Genomic DNA, 22,662 nt, shown 5'->3' on the forward strand with positions numbered 1-22,662 from the left:
AGCTAGTGGAGGGATACCAGGGGGTGAGGGGACTGAGGAGGGGTAACATTAGGAGAAATACCTAATGTAGATGATGGTGGGATGGATGCAGCAAACCACTACAGCATGTGTATACCTATGTAACAAACCTGCAGGATCTGCAGATGTACCCCAGAACTTAAAGTATAATAATAAAATAAAATTTAATTAAAAAATTAAAATTAAAATAAATTGGCAAAATATTTGAAAAGACACTTGGCAGAGGAAGATATATGGATGGCAAATGAGAACATGAAGAAGTGTTTAACATCATCTTCTTAGGGAGATGAAAATTAAAATCACAATGAGATACCAATACATATGTAGTAGAATAGCTGAAACTAAAAAGACTAAGAATATCAAAAGATGGCTGGAACACAGAAGAACCAAACACCCAACCACAGCTGGTAGAAATGTAAAATAGTAAAGCCACTTTGGAAATCTGTTTGGAAGTTTTTGTAAAACTTATGCATTCACCTTATGATTTGAGAAAAAAAACAAACAACCCCATTCAAAAGTGGGCAAAGGACATGAACAGACACTGTTCAAAAGAAGACATATATGAAGCCAACAAACACATGAAAAAATGCCCATCATCACTGGACATTAGAGAAATGCAAATCAAAACCACATTGAGATACCATCTCATGCCAGTTAGAATGGTGATCATTAAAAAATCTGGAGACAACAGATGCTGGAGAGGATGTGGAGAAATAGGAACACTTTTATACTATTGGTGGGAGTGTAAATTAGTTCAACCATTGTGGAAGACAGTGTGGGGATTCCTCAAGGACCTAGAAATAGAAATTCCATTTGACCCAGCAATCCCATTACTGGGTATATATCCAAAGGCTTATAGATCGTTCTATTATAAAGACACATGCACACGTATGTTCATTGTGGCACTGTTTACAATAGCAAAGACCTGGAACCAACCCAAATGCCCATTGATGATAGACTAGATAAGGAAAATGTGGCACATATACACCATAGAATACCATGCAGACATAAAAAATGATGAGTTTGTGTCCTTTGTAGGGACATGGATGAACCTGGAAACCATCATTTTCAGCAAACTGACACAAGAACAGAAAATCAAACACATGTTCTCACGCATAGGCGGGTGTTGAACAATGAGAACACATGGACAGAGGGAGGGGATCATCACATACTGGGGTCTGTTGGTGGGGACTAGGAGAGGAGCAGCCTGGGGTAGGGAGGTTAGTGAGGGATAACATGGGGAGAAATGCCAGATATAGGTGATGTGGGGATGGAGGCAGCAAATCACACTGCCATGTATGTACCTATGCAACAATCCTGCATGATCTGCACATGTACCCCAGATCCTAAAGCACAATAAAAAATAGTAAAAAAGAAAAAAAAAGAAAACAGCATAAATATCATTTACAATAAATAAATCATGGTATTTTAATAAAACATAGTATTATTTACCCACAAAAATTAACTAATACCCAAAATAATATGAAAAAAATCTCTGCAATATTGTACTCAAAGTTGCCACACACATATTCTGTAGAATTCCATTTATGTGATGCTAAATTTCATGAACAAACTAATATATGGTGACAGAAGCTAGATGGTGTTTGCTTCTGGTCATAGTAAAGGAAGAGGTAACAGCTGGAAAATTGCACAAGGTATCTTATAAGGTGTTGGCAATGTTTCATGCTTTGGCATAGGTGAGGATTTCATGGATACATGTGTTCATCACAACTCATCAAATGGTTTATTTAAGACCTCTGTATTTTTTCCTCTATGTAATTTATATTTCAATAAGGAAAATAAGTGGCATAGAAGATACACAACTTTTAAAGTCATAAATAAGAAATTCTAGTATCCTCTTGTGAGACTGCTATTATTATATATTTAGTAAGGGTCTTGCTGTTGAAATTTATATATTTCTTTGGACACTATTCTCTGTGTTGAATAACTTACCAGAAAATAAAAAATAGATAATTAGACATCAACAGATAATATTACCACAACCATAGAGGAATAGTTTTATGATATTGTGTTATTTCAGTTTTATATTTTATTAGTATAAATTTAAGGGGTACATGTGCAGTTTTATTACATGGATAAACTGCATAGTGGTGAAGTTTGAGCTGTTAGTGTAACCATCAGACGAATAAGGTATATTGTAATATTAAGCAATTTCTCATCCTACATTCTGCTGCTACCCTCCCACCCTTTTGAGTGTCCAGTGACTATTATTCCACACTCTGTGTGCATGTGTACACATTAATTAGGTTCCACTTATAAGTGAGAACATGCAGTATTTGACTTTCTGAGTTGTTTCACTTAAAATAATGGGCTCCCGAGGGCACAGTGGCTCATGCTTGCAAACTAGGAACTTTGGGAGACTGAGATGGGTGAATCACTTGAGGTCAGGAGTTTGAGACAAGCCTGGCCAACATGGAGAAACCCTATCTCTACCACAAATACAAAAATTAACTGGGCGTGGTGGCAAGTGCCTGTAATCTCAGGCACTAGGGAGGCTGAGGCATGAGAATCGCTTGAACCTGAGAGGTGGAGGTTGCAGTGAGCTGAGATCACACCATTGTACTCCAGCCTGGGTTAAAGAGCAAGACGGTGCCTCAAAAAAAAAAAAAAGAAAACAAAAAGAAGATAATGGCTCTCAGATCCATCCATGTTGCTGTAAAAGACATGATTTCATTCTTTTTTAATGGCTAAGTAGTATTCTACATTTTCTTTATTTATTATCTGTTAATGTACATTTAGGTTCATTCCATATCTTTGCTATTGTAAATAGTGGTGTCATAAACATATGAATGTAAGTAGCTTTTTGATGTGATGTGTCTTTTCCGTTGGATGTAAACCTAGTAGTAGGACTAGTGAATTGAATAGTAGTTTTCTTTTTAGTCCTCTGAGAAATCTCCATACACTTTTCCATAGGGTTTGAAGTAAATTACATTCCCACCAACAATATATAAGCATTCCGTTTTTTCCACATCATCATTAACATCTATTATTTTTTGACTTTTTAATAAGAGCCATTCTGACTGGTGTAAGATAATGTCTTGTTGTGGTTTTAATTTACATTTGTCTGATGAATAGTGATGTTGAACAGTTTTTCGTATGCTTGATGGCATTTGTCTTCTTTTGAAAACTGTCTGTTCATGTCCTTTGCCAACTTTTTAACAAAGGTTACTTGTTTGTTGTTGTTGTTGAGTTGTTTGAGTTCTTTGTAAATTCTGGGTAACCATCCCCTGTTGGATACATAGTTTGCATTTATTTTCTCCTATTCTGTAGGCTCTCTGTTCTCCCAGTTATTTCATTTGCTGTGCAGAGGCTTTTTATTATAAGTCCCATTTGTCTATTTTTGGCTTGTTGCATTCGCTTTTGAGGCCTTCATCATAAATTTTTTTACCTAGACTAATGTCCAGAAGAGTTTTCCTTCAATTTTCTTCTAGTATTTTTATAGTTTCATATCTTACATTTAAGTCTTTGATAAATTTTGAGTGGATTTTTAAATATAGGTAGAGAAATGAGTCCAATTCCATTTTATGCATATGGCAATCCAATCATCCTAGCACTATTTCTTCAAAAAGGTGTCCCTGTCCAATTCTATGCTTTTTGTCAACTTTGTCAAAGGTCATTTGGCTGTAGTTATGTGGTTTTATTTCTGGGTTCTCTATGCTGTTCCATTGAACAGAATATCTACAGCCAACTGACCTTTGACAAAGTTGACAAAAAGCATACACTGGGTCTATTTTTATACCAGTAACATGATGTTTTTGTTACTACAGTCTAATTATATATTTTGAGGTCAGGTAATGTGATGCCTTCAGCTTTGTTCTTTCTCTTAAATTTGCTTTGGCTATTTAGACTCTTTTTTGGTTCCATATGGATTTTAGGATTGTTTTATCAATAACTGAGAATGATGCATCTGGTCATATGGATACAACTTTGGTTTCTATTGTCAAAACAAATCCTTGTTTTCAGAGTTGCTGTACAACCACCATGACAGCATTTCTGATTTTATCCTAATAAAAGCTTTTTAATGAGCACAGATTATGTTCATTTATTAATATCACCAATATGTGTTTCATAATTTTTAAATACCTACTGAAAGTACAGTAATTTGGCAGGTTTATTGTTTTCTTCTAAAATGACTACTGCTATTCTTGAAACAATCTAGCTGGAATTTTAATTGTATATTGGCTTTCTTTTTTCCTCCTAAATAAGGACACAACAGATAATTCGTGCAATTTAATTCTATAAACATGTAGCATTGTGCTAGGTGCTTGAAAACTCCAGTGCGAATAAGATATGATCTTTCTTTCCAAATGCCTGTAATGACTTGAAGCAATGGACAAGAAAGCATATAATTAAAAGAAAATGCTGTATTTGCAATACTAGTTATAGGAACCATGGGCTATCAGAAAATGAAAAGGAGTGATTTTACTTTCTTGGAGGCCAAAAAAGAGGGTCATAGATGGCTTCACAAAGGAAGAGACATTGAAGATAGATCTTAAAAATATATTAATGATTGATCAGTATGCTCAATTCAGCTACCATGCCATTACTCCTCCATGGTAGACATTGCATTAGGCACTGGCACACAGTCTGTGTTCTAGGTCCTCAAGAAGCTTATAATCTAGGCATATTTTGCCAAGCCAAGAAGGCACAAAAGTTCCTCACCTGTCTATCTCACTCCTTTCTGGTCTGGCTTTTGCCATGTCATTTTACCAAACTAGACTCACACATAAAAAGGATCTTTAAGTTCAAAGGTTGTTTCTTTATACATTCTTTTCATTTCTGATGGTAATGGAAAAAGTAATGGCTTGGCAAGTCAAGCAACTACTAATTCTTAATGTTACCAATAAGCTTTTTTTCTTACAAGATTCATTTAGTCATTAATTCACTTCTTCAACCAACATTTAGTAAGGCATTACCATATTTAGTGCATGTCTAGGGAACTGGGATATAAAGATGAATAAGAAAAGTGAGGTTATTGTCCAGTACAGGAAGCAGACTTATAAAAATACAACTGCAATGGTTACAACTGGTTACAACTAATGTTGAAAAAGAGAAGGAGACGTTACTTCTAGTGTAGAGGTTGGGGAATAGCTGAGAGACAAAGTGATGCTTGGGAACTGGAAGCCCATTCCAAATGTCGGGAACATGTGGAAATTCATGCAGATCCCAAGTGATCATTAGTTTACGCCTCTGCTGTTTTACTTTCACAACTCTTATTTAGGAGTCCTGTTCTCATCCCAAGCACCAAACAGCGAAGACATTTTCTTCCATGCTTTTCCAGTTGCAAAATTTGCTGTTCAAATATTGGACTGACCAATTTTTATCATGTATCTTAAGCAAGAATGTCAACATAACTCTTATTTCCCATAACTAAAAACGTCAATACTAGTATTTTATTTTCTAAAATAACTAAAATATATACATTGCCTCCAACTCTATAGAAAAAATTCTAAAGTTATATTTGCAATTTTATTTTCATTTTGGTAATCTTCACAAGCCTACAGTTTAAACCTTTGGAGCCAGATGTATGGATTTAGAAATATCTTTTGGAGTTTAGAAAAGTAAACTGGTACATATACCCAATTTTAACAAACACTCTCTCCTCCAGCCCCAGCAAGGTGTGGGATAGCAACGTGGAATCAAACACATTAATCTCTCTGTAGGAAACACTTAAATGTTCTGTAAGAGGAATAAACATAGCAAGCCTCACATCATTTCAGCCCAGCCGAATGAATTATGTAAAGCCATTTAGTTTCAGCAATTTTTTGGATTTCAGAATTGTTAATAAGGGATTATGGAATTGTATTGTGATTATTTTCATTGTACAGTTTTAGAGAAAGAAATTTAGACAGATTAAGTAACTTGCCCAAGTTGTCTAGCTAATAAGGAGGCTTCACATAAACCCAGCATCCTACTCTTTGTTAATAACTGCTGTCCTACATGCAGTTTCTTCACTGGGTATTTCCAACCTCTGGCCATTCAGAATCTATTGTGATGCATTCCTCTCTTGCCTCTTTTATTTCACTTCTTTTCCAGCCCAAAATTATTTATTGTTTACTTTCTCCATCAAGAGATGCTTGTGTTCTGCTCACTGCTGACTTCTCAATCTCTAACTTTTCTATTGCTATTATGTTTTTCATTTCTTTTTGCAATGCACATTTTTTGATCCCTCCATGAGAATTATGATGTTTAAATGCAGATTCTCGACACATCTCTGACCCACTGAATCAGAATGAATGCCGATGGGGCTTGGGAACCCACATTTCTCACAAGCATGCTGCCTGATTTTTAAGCACCAAGAGTCTGACGTCAACAGCTCTGGGTTGTGACAAAGCTGGTGATTGTTTTTCTTAGGAATTTGCTCTTGTTGCAGGCACAGATTTAAATGCCTTGCATCATAAGTCTACTAACAACCAACTACCTGCCCTTCAAAAGCCACCTGAAGAAACACTGTTTGGGCAGTTTGATCGCTTAATAAGTAAGGTAAGCATAAGGCGAGTATATTAATATGCTAATTACTTGAAAGATAACATGGCATACTTGGCCAAATCCTTGTTTCCATAGTCCAAGTCTCATTTTCTCTCCATTGTCTAACATTGCACTGTAATAGGTTTCTTCTAAATATCTATTCTGGTTTATTCCAGCCTGACCTATGAGTGAAAGATAGAGTAGCAATTGTATTTTTCAAACAAAATTTTCCTGTGTAAAGAAGCCAGATACTTCTAGAGTGTCTTTCTACAAAGGGTCTCCATTTTCTCTCATCTTCCCTATAGTATGCAGACACTGTGAGGAGCAGCATACTCTTCTTTAGCTATTGAAAGCACAATATGAGTTATTTGCAAAGACACACACACACACACACACACACACACACAGACACACACACACACCAGCAGCAGCAACAGTAAGAAAGAATAATTAGAAAATCACCTGTACCCTAGATCCAGAGCGCTTGGTTTCACTACTAGGAATATTAATCTAAAGGGAATAATCATCTATTGTTTTAGACATGTCAGCCTGCACTGGAGAATCCAGAAGCACAAATCTATTACCCGACCATCTGCTTATTCCTCAACTTGGTGTTGAGAAATGAATCACTAATATAATCACATAGGCAAAATCTTCCTTTTTTTTAACAAATGATAATGCTGAAAATTATACTTAGAATTTTGATGAAAGCTGAGCTTAACAAAATAGTCTGAATCTCGATTCAAACTATTAGCAAATCAATTTCCATTTATATCATTGACACAAATGTCCTCATCATTACCCATCTTTTATTTGAATATGTAAGTTTTGAAGTGAGTGTGAAAATCCTTTAAAGACAAAACATTACAGTGCCATACAGCTACTTCCATTTCAGCTCACATGTCAACCACCCAAATTTGAGACAATGGTTTTATAGATGGTCATAAACTATCATGCCAGAGACAATTTCCTTGAGATATTTACATTGAATTAATATAAAGTCATTTGTGAATTTTTTGTTAGTTATAAACAACCTTAGGATATTGATAGTCATTGATAAAGGCAAGAACACTCACTGTCTAAATACTGCAGAGTCAGTTTATGATAATATGATTAGTTACACTAATAATGCTGCTTAGGCACTATCTTGCTAATTACAATATTATAAATATTAATGTCACAGCCTTTCTGTTTGATTGCCACTCATGGAGTGATTCATCATGATATTTTCCTGGAACCCACATTGTAAGATTTTATTTCTTTCCTCCTTTTCTTTTTTCATTACTGGACTTGCAATCATAGACATTACTCTTGAAGAAGGGTTTATTTTTGGCTATCTGTTAGGAGAGGGACAGTGATTTTTTCTATAAAAACTAGCCAAATATAAGTCAATTATATGATGTTTCTATTATTCTTTCTGAGTCCCTAACCAAGTCATCCAAGGCACAGTACTCAGGGTTTTTGTACATTCTTTTTCATGTGACCTGTTTCAAGTTAAGATTCATTTGAATTATTAAATGCTTCCTTAAAGAATCTTTTCATACTGCCTCTCTTTTTTATAAAGTTAATTATTGATGTAGTGACAAGCTGAAAAGACTAAGAATTATAATTTTTCCCTCCCCTCATTGAGGGCTCAAGAAATGTCTTCTGACAATGGTTGTCTATTTAGAACAATACAAAGGAAATACAAAGGCAAAGTGCTGAATGTTGTTTTAGCAGAGTTGCTAAAATCACTGTATTATACAAAATGTAAATGTAGTGTATATTTCTTGGAAAATAGCAGTTAGTGAGAAAGTTGGGACATAACCTTTTGAGCCCAGGTTTAACCACACAGCAGAAGGAGTTACAAAAGATACTGATTAGATTTTAATTTTAAAAACTTCATTATATTATTCAGGACTACAGTGATTTGATTGTCTTGAAAATAGTAAGGTAATGTTATCCAGAAAGCATAAAGAAATCTTGACTCCCACTGGAAAGAATGCCAGTCATCACCATAGTAAGCAAGAATTTGCAGGCATTTTATACTGCAAATTTCAGTCTTTTTCTTTTATATAACCTTGTGCTGTATTAGCTTTATAAAAAAGTAACTCACAGACCCATCATATGGCTGTAATCAAGCCTCCCTCAGAAAGACTCCACGGCAGAAATTACATCCACCAGGCACTGTGTTTCCTTTGTTAGTGAGAATGTGAGATGGTAAATAAGATCTGAAATAGAAACTGACCAAGGCTGAATTCTCAAAAATAACACAGGAGATTTAAGCACATACCTTGCCCAAGAGTTCAGGTATGCGTGGAACTGGTTTCCCTTTCTGGTGACTCACGGTAGCTGGACTCTGTCCATCCCAATCTTGTAGTTCTTCAATGCTTTTCAGATAAAGCATGGCTTTGAGGCCAGTGCAGTAGTCTTCAATCACAGTGAAATCCTGATTCTGAATGGCACTGCATACCTAGAAAGGACAGAGAAGTCAACCATGTGTCAAACCAAGAGCTAATTCTCCAAGCAAATTCACTTTTCTTTGATTCAACAAATATTTTATTTTATGTGCCAGGCACTGTTTGAGACATGATGGATCGGTCGCTGTCTGGAGATGGGGGTGGTGAGGAGGACTGGACTGAAAAGGAACACAGGGAAACTTTCAGGGACAATGAACGTTTTCATAAACTTGCAATGGTAATAGTGTCACAGGTATATACATATTCCAAAACTTATTAAGTTGTATACTTTAAATAGGTACAGTTTATTATATGTCAGGCTGAATTTTCAAGGAGTTAAATTTGGCACAACATAAGAAAGGCCATTAAAATTCTCATTGCCCCTCTATTGGGATGTGCTGCCTTCATGTGTGAAGGTGGTCAAACTGAGGCTGGAGTGCTGTTCATTCAGTTAACTCAAACGTCATTTACTCCTCCCTCTGTCTCCCTCCTCATCTTCTATTGTTCTTGTCAACTATGAACCAGTCACCCAGGTCTTTCCTCTCTTTCTCAAAAAAAAAAAAAAATGCCATATTCTTTCATTGCCTTAGGATCTTTTCACAAGATCTCACTGGTTAGAAGGCCTTTCCTTTCCACACATGGCTAACTACCAACCATTCCTCAGGCTCATGGTAAATGTCCCTTCTTCAAGGAGGCCTCCAGGAGCCCAGAGTAGGTTCTGGCCTTCTTTTAATCAGACATTTTTAACTTCTAATTATTGCATGATTATTCAATTGACAACTTACTCCCCAATTAGACCAAAGTTTCAGAAGAGAAGAATTGCATTTATTTTGGTTACTATATTATCCTCAGTGACTAGGACAGTGTTTGTCAGTTAATCTGCTTCCACAAATATCTGATGAATGAATAGTGATGATATACTTTGGCTGTGTCCCCGCCCCAATCTCATTTGCATTGCAGTTCCCATAATCCCCATGTGGAGTGGGAGGGACCTGGTGGGAGGTAACTGAATCATGGGGGTGGTTATCTCCATGCTTTTCTCATGATAGTGAGTTCTCACACAATCTGATGGTTATATACTGGGGCTTTTCCTCTTTTTCTTGGCACTTCTCCCTCCTGTCACCATGTAAAGAAGGATGTGCCTGCTTCCCCTTCTGCCATGATTGTAAGTTTCCTGAGGCCTCCCCAGAAATGCTGAACTGTAAGTCAATCAAATCTCTTCTTTTTATAAATTACCCAGGCTCGGACACACACACACACACACACACACACACACACACACACACACACACACACACACACATATATGTATATATATTTTTTGAAACGGAGTCTCACTCTGTGGCTATGCTGGCATGATCTCGCCTCACTGCAACCTCTGCCTCCTGGATTCAAGTGATTCTCCTGCCTCTGCCTCCCAAGTAACTGTGATTACAAGCACACACCACCATACTCAGCTAATTTTTCTATTTTTAGTATAGAGAGGGTTTCACCATGTTGACCAGGATGGTCTCAATCTTTTGACCTTGTGATCCACCCACCTTGGCCTCTCAAAGTGCTGGGATTACAGGCATGAGCCACTGCACGTGGCCTTGGGTATATCTTTATTAGCAGAGTGAGAATGGACTAATACAAATAATTAAAAAGAAAAGAAAACTGAAATAGAAAATTATGGAGTTAATGAAGTTTAAATCAGAGAAATTATGGTTCTTCCATTAAAAAACCCCTGGGGATTCTGTGATTGTGGCTGGGATTTGAGTTAAAGCTTGAAGAATATGGATTCAAATAAGTGCTTCTAGGTTATTTCCAAAGATATCCCTCCAATTTTGATATCACATGTGGACTCCAGAGACTCATTTACAACTTCCTGTAGAAACTCTTCACCCAGAGGGCCCAACATCACTTCAGATTCAAAATTTACAACACGAAATTCAACATCCTTCCTAATTTATATTTCAAATTTGTCTAATGAAGCAACTATTAAAACAAAACTGAGCAAAGAACAACTCATTTCCATCCTATTTTTCCAGACGTTGAATGCCTAGTATATACCAGGGTGTCTGGCAATGACAACCAACAAATAAAAATCATCTCATACATGAATGAAAATGAAGGAAATGCCCGAAAACAGAATAATAAGATTCTATTTCAGACTCTTAAAGCCTTTTGGGTATTTAACTAAATATATTTTATCGTAAGCTTTGTGCCTAGCATGCTACCTGATACCTCATTGTTGCTAGGTTAGTTGAGAGAATTTATTGAAAACACAGTAGTTTTCAGAATGGGAAATGGGATAAGTAGAGAGAGAGAGAGAGAGAGAGAGACGTAATATGTATACATACATAAATACATACATATATACATATGATACACATACACATATACACACACACACACATATGCTTAGAAGTTCTCAGCAAGGAGTGGTAGTGATTCCATGATGTATACCTAAAGAACATTCAAGTGTGAAATTGTGGGAATGCTATCACTTAAAGGAAGGCTAAGATAATCGTGAGGGAAACCAAGAAGAGATCCAAGAGAATTAAGTCAGGTGCCACAGAAAGGTCAGGAATATCAGAGCTGAAAGTACTAGCTAGATGTAGCACTTGGCAGGATACTGGACAACACTTGCCTTTATAGGAGAGATCTACAATGCAGTAGAAGCCCGTTTGTGGGGTAGGTTGAGGAATGGATGGGGGATAATGAACTAAAGATATCCAGCCAAATAACACTTACAAGAAGTTTGGCTCCTGTAGGAGAAAGAGGTGAACTGGGGTATAGGTCACAGGATTTTGCATTTTGTTTTTTATTTTTGAGATAGGGTCTTGCTCTGTTGCCCAGGCTGGAGGGCAGTGGGGCGATCACAACTCAGTTTAGCCTCAACCTCCTGAGCTCAAGCAATTCTCCCACCTCAGCTTTCCAAGTAGCTAGGACTACAAGCATGCACCACCATGCCTGGGTCTTTTTAAAAAATTTATTTAATTTTTTTTATAGAGATACGGTTTTGCCATATTGCCCAGGCTGGTCTTAAACTCCCGAGCTCAAGCAATCTGTCTACCTGGGCTCTCCAAAATGCTGGGATTACAGGCATGAACCACCATGCTTGGCTCACATTTTATTTTTCTGAAGAATGAAAATAATCATATTTTAAAGAGATGCACTTATTTTACATTTCAGAATAGGACAGACTGGTTTCTATGTATGAGATTTCTGTCAAAATTGGCTGAATGATTATGTGATGAGAATAGAACAATGCAATATCTAACATGAAATAAGCTCTTCTTATGGGCCAGGCACTCTGTTAGCACTTTTAAACACATTATCTTCTTTAGTCCTCAAAATAACCTAAAAGATAGGTTTAATTTCAGCCCCATTTTACAGATGAGGAAACCGAGTCTTAGGAAAGTTAAATGACTTGTTCCAGACCCCACCGTTAGAAAGTGATGGCACCAGAATTCCTGACCATATATTAGAATATATCTAGCTACAGACATTAACAGAGGAAAAACTTTTAATACAACTACAATTACTTTTTCTACAACCATTGCATAGACCAAACACATATATTCAATCAAGTTATCTTCAACTGAAATATAGCTATGGTTTTGAAAAATCCATGCTTTTAGATAAAAATTGTCAGTGTTTTCAATTTACCTTCTTACTTGTACAGTATAGGAATAACAATCCAAACCAAAGAGCAGAAATAAAAACCCCTTCATTTTCTATTCTGAAGTGCTGAATGTTAGTACAATGTAGAAAAGAGCATAGAATAACTACTAAATATGAACAGGAACATTTTCCAGGAAGCCCATTTACATTATATAAAAAAATCTGTTTCTCAGGAGGAACAATTTGTACATTAATTAGGCCTGTTATAACTTTCTTAGAGTTGGTGGTGATTTTTTTTCTCACAATTATAAGGAACATCATTATCATTTCCTCCAGGGGGTTTTCTTTTTCTTTTGACTATAAGTCAACTGATGCTTTACTTAATCCTCTTTGCTTACTCTGAGATCCTATTTTTTTGTAGTATATGCTTATGGATATACTTTACTATAGTCTTAAAACAGTTCACCATGTGAACATAAGAAATCAGATTTTGAAAATCATATAATGTCATGTACTTTATGGGATTTTCATGACTACTGTAAAAACCTGCTGCTAAAAGGAATCTAGAAATACTTTTTAAAGGATGAACAGTAAAGTATAATCTAAATCATCCCTGATTTTTCCAGGAAGAAGATACAAAAGCTATGAATTCTCTCAATCCTCAAATATGGCACATTTTGTATGTAGTAGACTCAGCCAAGGAGTGGAGAGGCCAAGATATAGACTTGGTATATTTTAACTGTAGAAGAACATGGTAGGACCCAAGGCTAAGGAAAGTCCCTGTTTCTCACCTACTTCTAGGCTCTTTATCCTTCAGGGTTAATGTTCCACATAACTGGGAGCTATACTGAGAACGTGAACTGAACACAAAACTTGAAGAGGGAGAAGAGACTACAAGACACTTACTGAGCAAGAGTGGGATAGTGTGCAATGCTGGAAGCCCTGGAATCCACCATGAGACATGAGTGCTGGAGGGGACGACTTCAGATATACTTAATCATATGGCAAATGTCACATTATTTATGTACCTTTCTGAAGTAAGTAGCTTAATTTTTACTTCCAATAAGATTAAACGTTCTAATTTTCCTGACAGAATTTCTGACAGTAGGAACTTTGCACATCGATATTTTGCACATTGATATTTTCTTTAAAAATTTTATTGTACATACACATTTTACAAAAATATTTTATTGTGCATACAAATCAGGTGGGGATCTTTTTAAAATGCAGATTCTGGTTCTGTATCTTTGGAGTGGGAACCTGGAGTGAGATTATGCATTGGCCAAGTTTTCGGGGGCTGCTGCTGCTGCTGGACCATACTTAGCACAGCAAAGTCTTAAGCACTGGCAGAGGCACATCTTATCTCCACTGAAATGCTGATTGCAAAAAAATTCTTCTAAACAAATAGGTTTCTTATTAATTTTTATTATTAGATTATATCAATATTTTCATAGCCTTTTAAAAAATGCACTGCTTATAATAAGAAGTCATGTTTGAAGAAACAAGAATAATTTGCTGATTAAACAGTAAAAAGACTAAAAATAAATCTTAGGATACAAGTGCACCATTGAGAACAGCTTTGCCCATGGATTTGATCTCAGGAAATGAAATTGCTTAGAAAGATGCCTTGTCATTGCCTAACCTTTATACTCCATTGAGGGCTTTATCTCTATCTCAGAGGTAAATGGTTCTTGTTAAAACTCCAAACATGTAGCTGCTATGCCTAAATGGGTGTATTTTATATGACATCTCTTAATTGTTTGTTTAACAGTCTGATTAGGACTCTTAATAGCTGTTAACATGTTTGCTTAGTATAATTTGTAAGTTCTTTATGGTGAAGGCTGGTTTATCTTTCTTCACAGCAGGGCATCAGGTGCCGTTATAAGGATCGTTGCCACCATTAATTATTTTTATAAGTGTGAATATCCCTATAGTGGGCTATTTTAAAGAGAGGCCCCTAGATTCTCAGCAGGATCACCCTATGCAGTAGCTGAGTAGGTGGTGCCCCCCTGTGCAGCATGATTTGACGTGTGCTATAAAGCGCCAAATAGTCTCCTCCAGGGGTCTGACACAGTGCCCTGAATTTTTACTTTAGGTGCAGGCACATTTAATGGAGGCCTGCCTGTGCAGAGCAACTATACAAATACCTGGATGGTGACAGAGGGTTGTCGGGAGATATTCTTTTCTTATTTTTTTTTTATAAAATGAGATTAACTAGGTTATCAGTAAATTACCTATTTATGGAGATTTATGTCTTCAAAATCTTCTTTACATATATTATTTCTTTCAGTACTCAAAATAAACCTGACTTAGGCAGAAGAGGGAGTAATATTCTTACTTGAAAAATGGAAAGAGCTTGGACTTGAAGCCCTATTTCTTAAAGTCAAATCTTGCGGTTTCTATGCCATATCAAGTTAAGAGGTTGAGAGCATGCACACAGAAGTCAAACAGAATTGAGTTCCAGTTACATCTTAGCTGCGTAATCATGAGCAACGTTTTTCACTTACAAATGGAGATTAAATACTTAGCACATAGGAAACTAAAAGGCAACATACTTAAGTGCTTAAAATAGTAGCTTGCACTCAGCTAGATTGGCACCAAAATTAAATTTCATAATATGAATAAATCATTAGGGTATGAATTAGGCAGGATATAATTTTAAAATATAATACGTTTTTGGTCAAATGCTGCAGAGGAAGGCTATGGACCTTATTTTTATTTGAATTAAGTAATGATCTCAAAAAAAAAAAAAGCTTTGATTTTGTTGTTAGAAGACTCATGTCTGATACCTAACTCTGTCATTTGGCAGCTATGGAACTAGGGCAAGTCATTTAGCTTGTTGAATTCCCTTTCTCTCCTCCAAAGCTGACAAAGGAGGATGATAACAACTTACTGTTGTGAAGATTTATATCACGAAATTGGACGTACTGTGGAAATTATAATGCTGAGACAGAATGGTACTAAACTTCATTGGTATTGTAGAATTTCAGGTAATCTAGAATTTCATGTGCCTAGCAGAGGCCAAAATGGAAGGTGTCGCCTATTAAAACAAAAAGCTAACTTAATCTGAAAAGTAAAAGAAATTTATAAGGAAGCTATCAAATAAAATCTAAATTAGATACAAAATATTTATCCAAGGTGAATAATTTGGCAAAGAAGAGTTCTACAAAAGCAGAACACCCTGAAATGGGCACATGTTTTTGTGTAATCAAACAGCACATGTTTCAATTGCTATTTTAAAACATTACAAAGTTTAAAAATAGAGATCTTGATCTATTAAACAAATCTCAGATAAACCCATGACCATAATTATCCCTTTTCATTTCTTATCCTACAGATGGACAAACTCCACTTCAGGACTTAGAAATATGTGCCTCCAGGTTACATGAGAGTAAAATCTATCTTTATGATTTCAGTCTAAAGTGGTCTCCAAGTTCCTGTAAATTCATTAGTAAAAGGTCTACTGTAGAATTACTGCATTTAAGCAAAAACAGAAATTCTTCTGCAATGGTAAATTGCATTAATAACTGAGTTGTATGTATCTGGAAGAGGTTCAAGAAGCCTCCCATGAATGTGGTTCATATATAAAACATTGAATAAGGAGGGTTGTTCATCCAATTTTTAAAGCTTTCTCAGGAAAAAAAAGATTATATTATCTCTTCTTACTAACCTATTTTGATAAGCATGTATTTTATTTAAACTATGCAAAACATTGCAATGTTTTATATAGCCCTTTATAGTTTTCAAAGCATGCTGTCAAAAAGAAATATCTATATAGTAATTTATAGTTTTCAAAGCATGGTGACAAATAAGATCAAAGGGAATTTAGACTTTTTTTCAGATCAGCCTCCTCATTTCAGAGATTAGAAGTCCAGAAAGGCTATAGGATCTGTCCATGGTACACAGCTAGCTGGAGGCAGTGCTGGCAGACCTGCCTGGTCTGAAGCTCTTTCTGCTATAACACTGCCTCTCAATATCATTGGACTTAGTCCATATATCAGTTCTAAGAGAAAGACAGAGAAGGTTCTATGAATTGTTTAGTAAGTGAGAAAGCCAAACATTGAATGCAGTGCCCCAAATGAAGACTTGTAACTGGGAGGAGCAATAGTAAGACTCAGAACTTCTGATCTCTGCAGAGCTTACCTTTTCTTGTTATTATTATTTCCATAAATTTCTGAGTCTTAAATGAGCACATATTTATAATTTATATATATAAACAAGCACATATTTATAATTTTCATAAAAAGGAGCAAAGTGATTTCACATTTATTAATTGGTTATGACAGAAATCCACATTTTTAATATTCAAGGTTTTAATATTCGGATGACCCACTTAACATTTCCTACTTTAACTGGAAACTATATTTCTGCTGTCTTTGGATAGAAATGCTGTTTCTAATTCTATCTGTCCACACCCACTGATTAAAAATATCAGGTTTTCTGAAGTCATGCAATCAATAATTCCTCATGTAATTGAGTTCTGACCAGTACTGGCAAACAGATGTATAAAACTACCTTGTATTTTAGAAACTGGAATACAATAAATATAGATAAAGTAAGAATTCAGAATAACAATATCCCCCTATGAGCTTTTGGTACTACATAAACATGGCATTGCTTACTAGAACTCATGAATAAAACACCGAAATTATAATTTTATAAAAATATAGGTTAAAAGAAAGCCCCTGGAGATACATGGTAAATAGGGAACTAGATAGGGATATATTTGTATATTCACATGAAACCACAAATCTTAGTTGTTCTATCATATTAGTTTCCATTTGTTTGAGCTGTACAACATCAAAGTCGTGATGTCCCTATATATTGCATTTAGCAGTAATGTAACGGACTATGTGAAGAAATCAAAGTGAGAGTTTCTAAGTAGTTTCCTGGCAATTGAGACAGCAGGCTCTTTCATCTGCTCTGTAACTGTGGCAGTGAATTGATTTAAACTCCTTCTGAGATCTCAAATGGTTTTATATTCTTAGGTCTCTCAAGCAACTTTTTTTCCCCCCAAAGTGATAAAATTCTAGCATTCAGCAGAATATCATCTTGTTTCCCCCTAAAGGAGAGGGCTTATTTCAGCTTTGCTACTAAACTGCACAGAATCACTAAGTAAAATAGGTGTCCAAATGCCATTCTACTAAGAAATCTGGGTTTGAGTTCAGTTGTCTATGTTCTGACCACAGCAAATAGGGTTGCGGCGGGGGGGGGGGGGGGGGGGGACGAACAACAAATGAATAGCCCCCAGATGTTGTTTTTCTAAAGTTCAGTTCAGAAAAATTGTATGATGATAAGTAATTCTGTTTATTACATATTTTAAAAGTTGTTTTTAATTGTCACTCATTGATAAGTCCAAATGGTGTAGAGGTCATTTATTTCATATATCATATATTTCTTCTCAGTACATTACTTACCTTTTAAATGATAAAATCTCCGATAAATTTTATGTATATAAATTTCCCCCTCTTCCTCCAATTAAGAAGGAACTTTATGGAGTTTGAAAGTCTATTTTTCAGTGTCACTCTGTGGTCAATCTCTAATTAATTTCTTAACCCAAGTTCAGCTAAAGAGAGACTGAAGAGAATAAAATGTTTTCGAGGTATATTATACTGAGATCCAAACCACATTTTGCCAGTCGGAATATAATCATCAATTCTCCAAGTATTTTCTCAAAGGTAGCATAGGTGATGGGCCACCCACTCGACTACTATTCAGAAGAGCATTTGTGACACTGATCTTCTCTGTTGCACTTTGTTGATGACACAACTTCACTGAAGATGGCCTGGGCTGATTAGTCAAAGGGCTGTGCCCTGCAGCACGAGACTGCCCCTGCCCCCTTCCTTGTATCTGTCCTTTAAAGGTGAGCTCCAACTGGACTCAGATCTCAATAATGACTGCAACCAAGAAATAATAATAAGAACCATACAGAGACACAGCACCTCTGTCTGCCTTTTATGTGACACTAGAGATAAAATGGGTGAGCCAGGTACAACATATAGGGCCAAAGAATGGTGATTACTGTTCTGTCACTTCAAAGGTATTGCTGTTGATGGCTCTGCTTCCCAACGGGCATACGTACAAGACTCAAAAGAGTGAGGTAACAACTGGAGTCTTCTACACACCAGGATCCTATGTAGCCCATTCTTTGGTTCGGAACTGTGGCTGCAGTTTGAGGAAGTCTGGCCACTGCACTTCAGAGGCAGTAGGATTTTTCTACTAACATACTTTCTCGCCATCAGCCTTTGGTGCTGCATCAGTTACCACAGTAATTTTCAATTTACTCTGCAGTAACACAGGTGGTGTAAGGGTTTGCATGTAGCATTGTGCATACTCAGCACCTCTCATGATAAAAGTGGGGCAAGGAAAGGAAACTAAATATCCAAACAATAGCTGTCAGATGACTGAAATTCTTCATTTTAGGCAATCTTTCTTTTTCAACAGAGTCAACACAGCTGGGAAAACTTGATTTCTCATATCATTTACTAAAATACCACATAGAGTTTGATCACAGAGAAGAAGTATAATGCCTAGAGAGGAAAAGTCTATAGGGAAAATTAATGCATGGAATCTTTTTCTGAACCTGAAGATGACTGAAGGTTACGTGGTCACTCAACGACTAAGCAGATATTCACATTCTGAAAATAACAGAACAATTCGCCTACAATAAGAAAAATTTGTTAACAAGAAATAACATTTCAAATAGCGCTGACAACCTCTTAAAGCATTCACAATTCAGTAGTTGGTGATGGTTAATCTATAAATTGATAAAAACACAAATTTGTGTGAGAGTACAATTTCCTGTTATCGGTGAGTCAACAATTATGACTGAGTTGCCAATATATTCTGGGACACAAAAGTTGAAGTTCAGTTTGTTAAGAGTGAATAAACTATGTAAGAGTTAAGTGCTGTAGAAAAAACAAAACAACCTTGCACGGTAAACACAGTGCATGCCATGGAGGGCTAGAGAAGTGAAGCAATAAGGTTTGCAATTTTTTTTTTTTTGAGACGGAGTTTCGCTCTTGTTACCCAGGCTGGAGTGCAATGGTGTGATCTCGGCTCACTGCAACCTCCGCTTCCCCAGTTCAGGCAATTCTCCTGCCTCAGCCTCCTGAGTAGCTGGAATTACAGGCACACGCCTCCTTGCCCAGCTAATTTTTTCTATTTTTTAGTAGAGACGGGGTTTCACCATGTTAACCTGGATGGTCTCGATCTCTTGACCTCGTGATCCACCTGCCTCGGCCTCCCAAAGCGCTGGGATTACAGGCATGAGCCACCGCACCCAGCCAGGTTTGCATTTTTTAAAAGGAGCTTTTAAAACTATTAAATTCATTTTTAATCCCTTTACCATATATATGGAAAACAAAGTTTGTGATTGTGTGGAAAGACCAGGAAAATAAATTGTCTGCTAGTGTTTTTTTGGCTGTTAGTTTTAATGAAGACCAAGAACCTAAAACTAAAACGCCTAGTCTTTAGCTACAAAAAGGTGAATCTACTGTAACATGGTTATAGACTAACAAATGCAATGTCCAAAGTAGTTTTATTTATGCTTTCTCACTAAAAGGGCACATATATTATGATCTGTGACTATGAAAACCTGAAGAAAGATTACAAACACCAGTAAAAGTTCTAGGCTGAGGGTTTTAGGATGCTTAGAGAAGACCACATAATTTACAATCCAAACTGTGATACTTGAGAGCAAATGGGAAACTATTAATGAAAATACCAGGACCAGCAGTATAATCTGGGACTATCCTTACCACTAGGATCTGTGATTCTCTTACTTAGAGGGTTTCTTTCTTCTTATCTTTATATTGGAGGGAGAATTTCACTTATCCTTCTGGAATGCATTCCAAAATGCTGTGTCACTTTTGGTTTAGTTTAACATTCTGGTCTTTCAGATACTTATGGGCCTCAGAGCATTAACATCGGATTGAATTCACAAGGCTTTTATTACTTAGGTGGGGATTTGGAATCTTGGAGATCTGACTTGATCCAGTAACAGGACCTGACTTGATCCTGTTATTGATCCAGATAATCCTAGATTTAAAGGGTCCCTTTTGGCCTCCAACTTAAAAAAAATAATTAACAGACTTTGCTTTTCGTACACTTTTAGATTTACAGAATAATTGGGCAGATAGTACATAGAGTTTCATATGCCCACACCACCCCCACACTCAGCAGATTCCCCATTGTTAATATCTTGCATTAGACAGTACATCTGTTACAGTTACAGCACCAATATTGATATGTTATTATTAACTGAAGTTCATAGTTTATATGAAGATTCACTCTCTGCATTGTACCTTTCTATGGTTTTTGACAAACGTGTAATGACAAGTATCCATCATTAGAGTTTTATACAGAATAGCTTCACTGCCCTAAAAATCTGTGCTGTACCTATTCATCCCTCCCACCCTTGGCTCCCCCATTCTCTGGCAACCACCCATCTTTTTTACTGTCTCCATAGTTTTGCCTTTTCCAATATGTCATATAATCGACATCAAATATATGTAGGTTTTTCAGATTGATTTCTTTCACTTAGCAATATGCATTTAAGGGTGCTCCAGGTTGTTCTGTAGCAACAGAATCCATTCACCTATTGAAGAGTTACCACAGTTTTTTTCACTTCTAGTAAAAACTTTACATCTTTTAAAGAATAAAATCATTTTTCTACATAGCCAAAGTAATATTTTCACAGTTAATAAAATAAATAATTCCTTAGTATAATCTGATATCCATAGTAAAATTTCCATAATATTTTTACAGCTGGTTTATCCAAGCCTGGGTTCCATCGAGAACTGCATGTTGCATCCAGTCGCTCTGTCCCTCAAGTTTCCTTTTATCTGGCACAGCCCCTTTTCCATTCCACGAGCCTGTTTTAGAAACCCTACTACTAGGGTCTTGTTGCTTTGCCACCGTGTTCTTTACATTTCTTTTCTCTTTCCGTTTCATCTCCTGTAAACTTGTACTTGTCTTGAATCTTGCTGAACTCTCACACAATGTGGTTCACTGGAATTGTGTTCTGATGGGGCATCCCCAATGCTTTATGGGAATGAGGTGGCAGCGAATGAATGGTGGACATTGCCTGTGATCATGGGCTTGCTCTGCCGTCCCACTGGACCTCAGTTTGACTGTTTATAATAAAAGATACAACTCAGGAACAGCCAAATAGAAAAGATGCACAGGGCAAAGTATGAGGGAGGGGTACAGAGCCTCCATGTCTTCTCCAGACCCTCCTCCAAGGCTCTTTTGGCCTTAAAAAAAAACTCAAAAGGACAGGAAGGGCAAGGAGCTACTCAAAATCCAAATCCATTAAGGGTGGGAAAGTTTGATATAATTTAACAAACTTAATATTCTGTCCTTTTGCAACTTATTTCTTTATGCTTTACCCAAATTCCCTTATGATTACAGCACTTTGAAATTTACTTAGGTTACTTATTATGTTCTAAACCCTGTTCAAAATATGTCCACATATAGTATCACATTTCAACTCACAATAACACCTTGGGTAAGTATTATTTTCTTCAGTTAGCAGATGGGTAAATATGGGGTCAGAAATTAAAGGCCTTGATTAAGATCACACAGCTACTAAGTGGGAGAACAAAGATTAAAATTCTATGTCTGTTTCCCCCCAGGTTCCTTTCTTGTAACCATAGTGCAATCCTGCTTTCTGTTTTGACCACTACTACAAAGGCAACAGCTTTCACATGAGAACAGGGAGATTTTATATATATATATATAAACATATATATTTATATATATATATATGTTTACAATGCATGTGTATGTATGCTTATGTTAATGTATATGTTTATATATGTATATGTTTATGTACACACATACAGACACACAAGCATATATATACACACAATATTATATATGTATATGCAAATATATATACATATATTTATACATACACACACATATATACATATATATTTATGTATATGTAGCATATTTTATGAGTGTTATATCAAATAAAATATACATAATTATCTACTTCAGTGCCTACGTGTACAATAGGTATCATAATTTGTATCTCATTCACCAGATTTTAGTCACAGCATTTAAAAAGGGCAGAGACTATATTTCTTTTGGTCACCAT

The 22,662-nt window shown here is 36.2% G+C and overlaps 1 protein-coding gene across 4 annotated transcripts in view; it reads right to left on the minus strand.

The window, feature by feature from the left end:
- Window positions 1–22,662, minus strand: part of DPYD (dihydropyrimidine dehydrogenase) — an 895,784-nt gene that overhangs the window by 106,144 nt on the left and 766,978 nt on the right. For all 4 annotated transcript variants that reach the window (XR_008473049.2, XM_035252229.3, XM_054236576.2 and 1 more), the window contains one exon: window positions 8,780–8,959. Coding sequence is in view for 3 of the 4 variants with exons in the window: in XM_035252229.3 (XP_035108120.1) it covers window positions 8,780–8,959 (180 nt within the window). In the remaining variant the exon portion in view is untranslated. The remainder of the gene's footprint in view (window positions 1–8,779; window positions 8,960–22,662) is intronic.

This window comes from Callithrix jacchus, chromosome 7, assembly GCF_049354715.1.
Source record: "Callithrix jacchus isolate 240 chromosome 7, calJac240_pri, whole genome shotgun sequence".
In the NCBI taxonomy this organism is placed as follows: domain Eukaryota; kingdom Metazoa; phylum Chordata; class Mammalia; order Primates; family Cebidae; genus Callithrix; species Callithrix jacchus.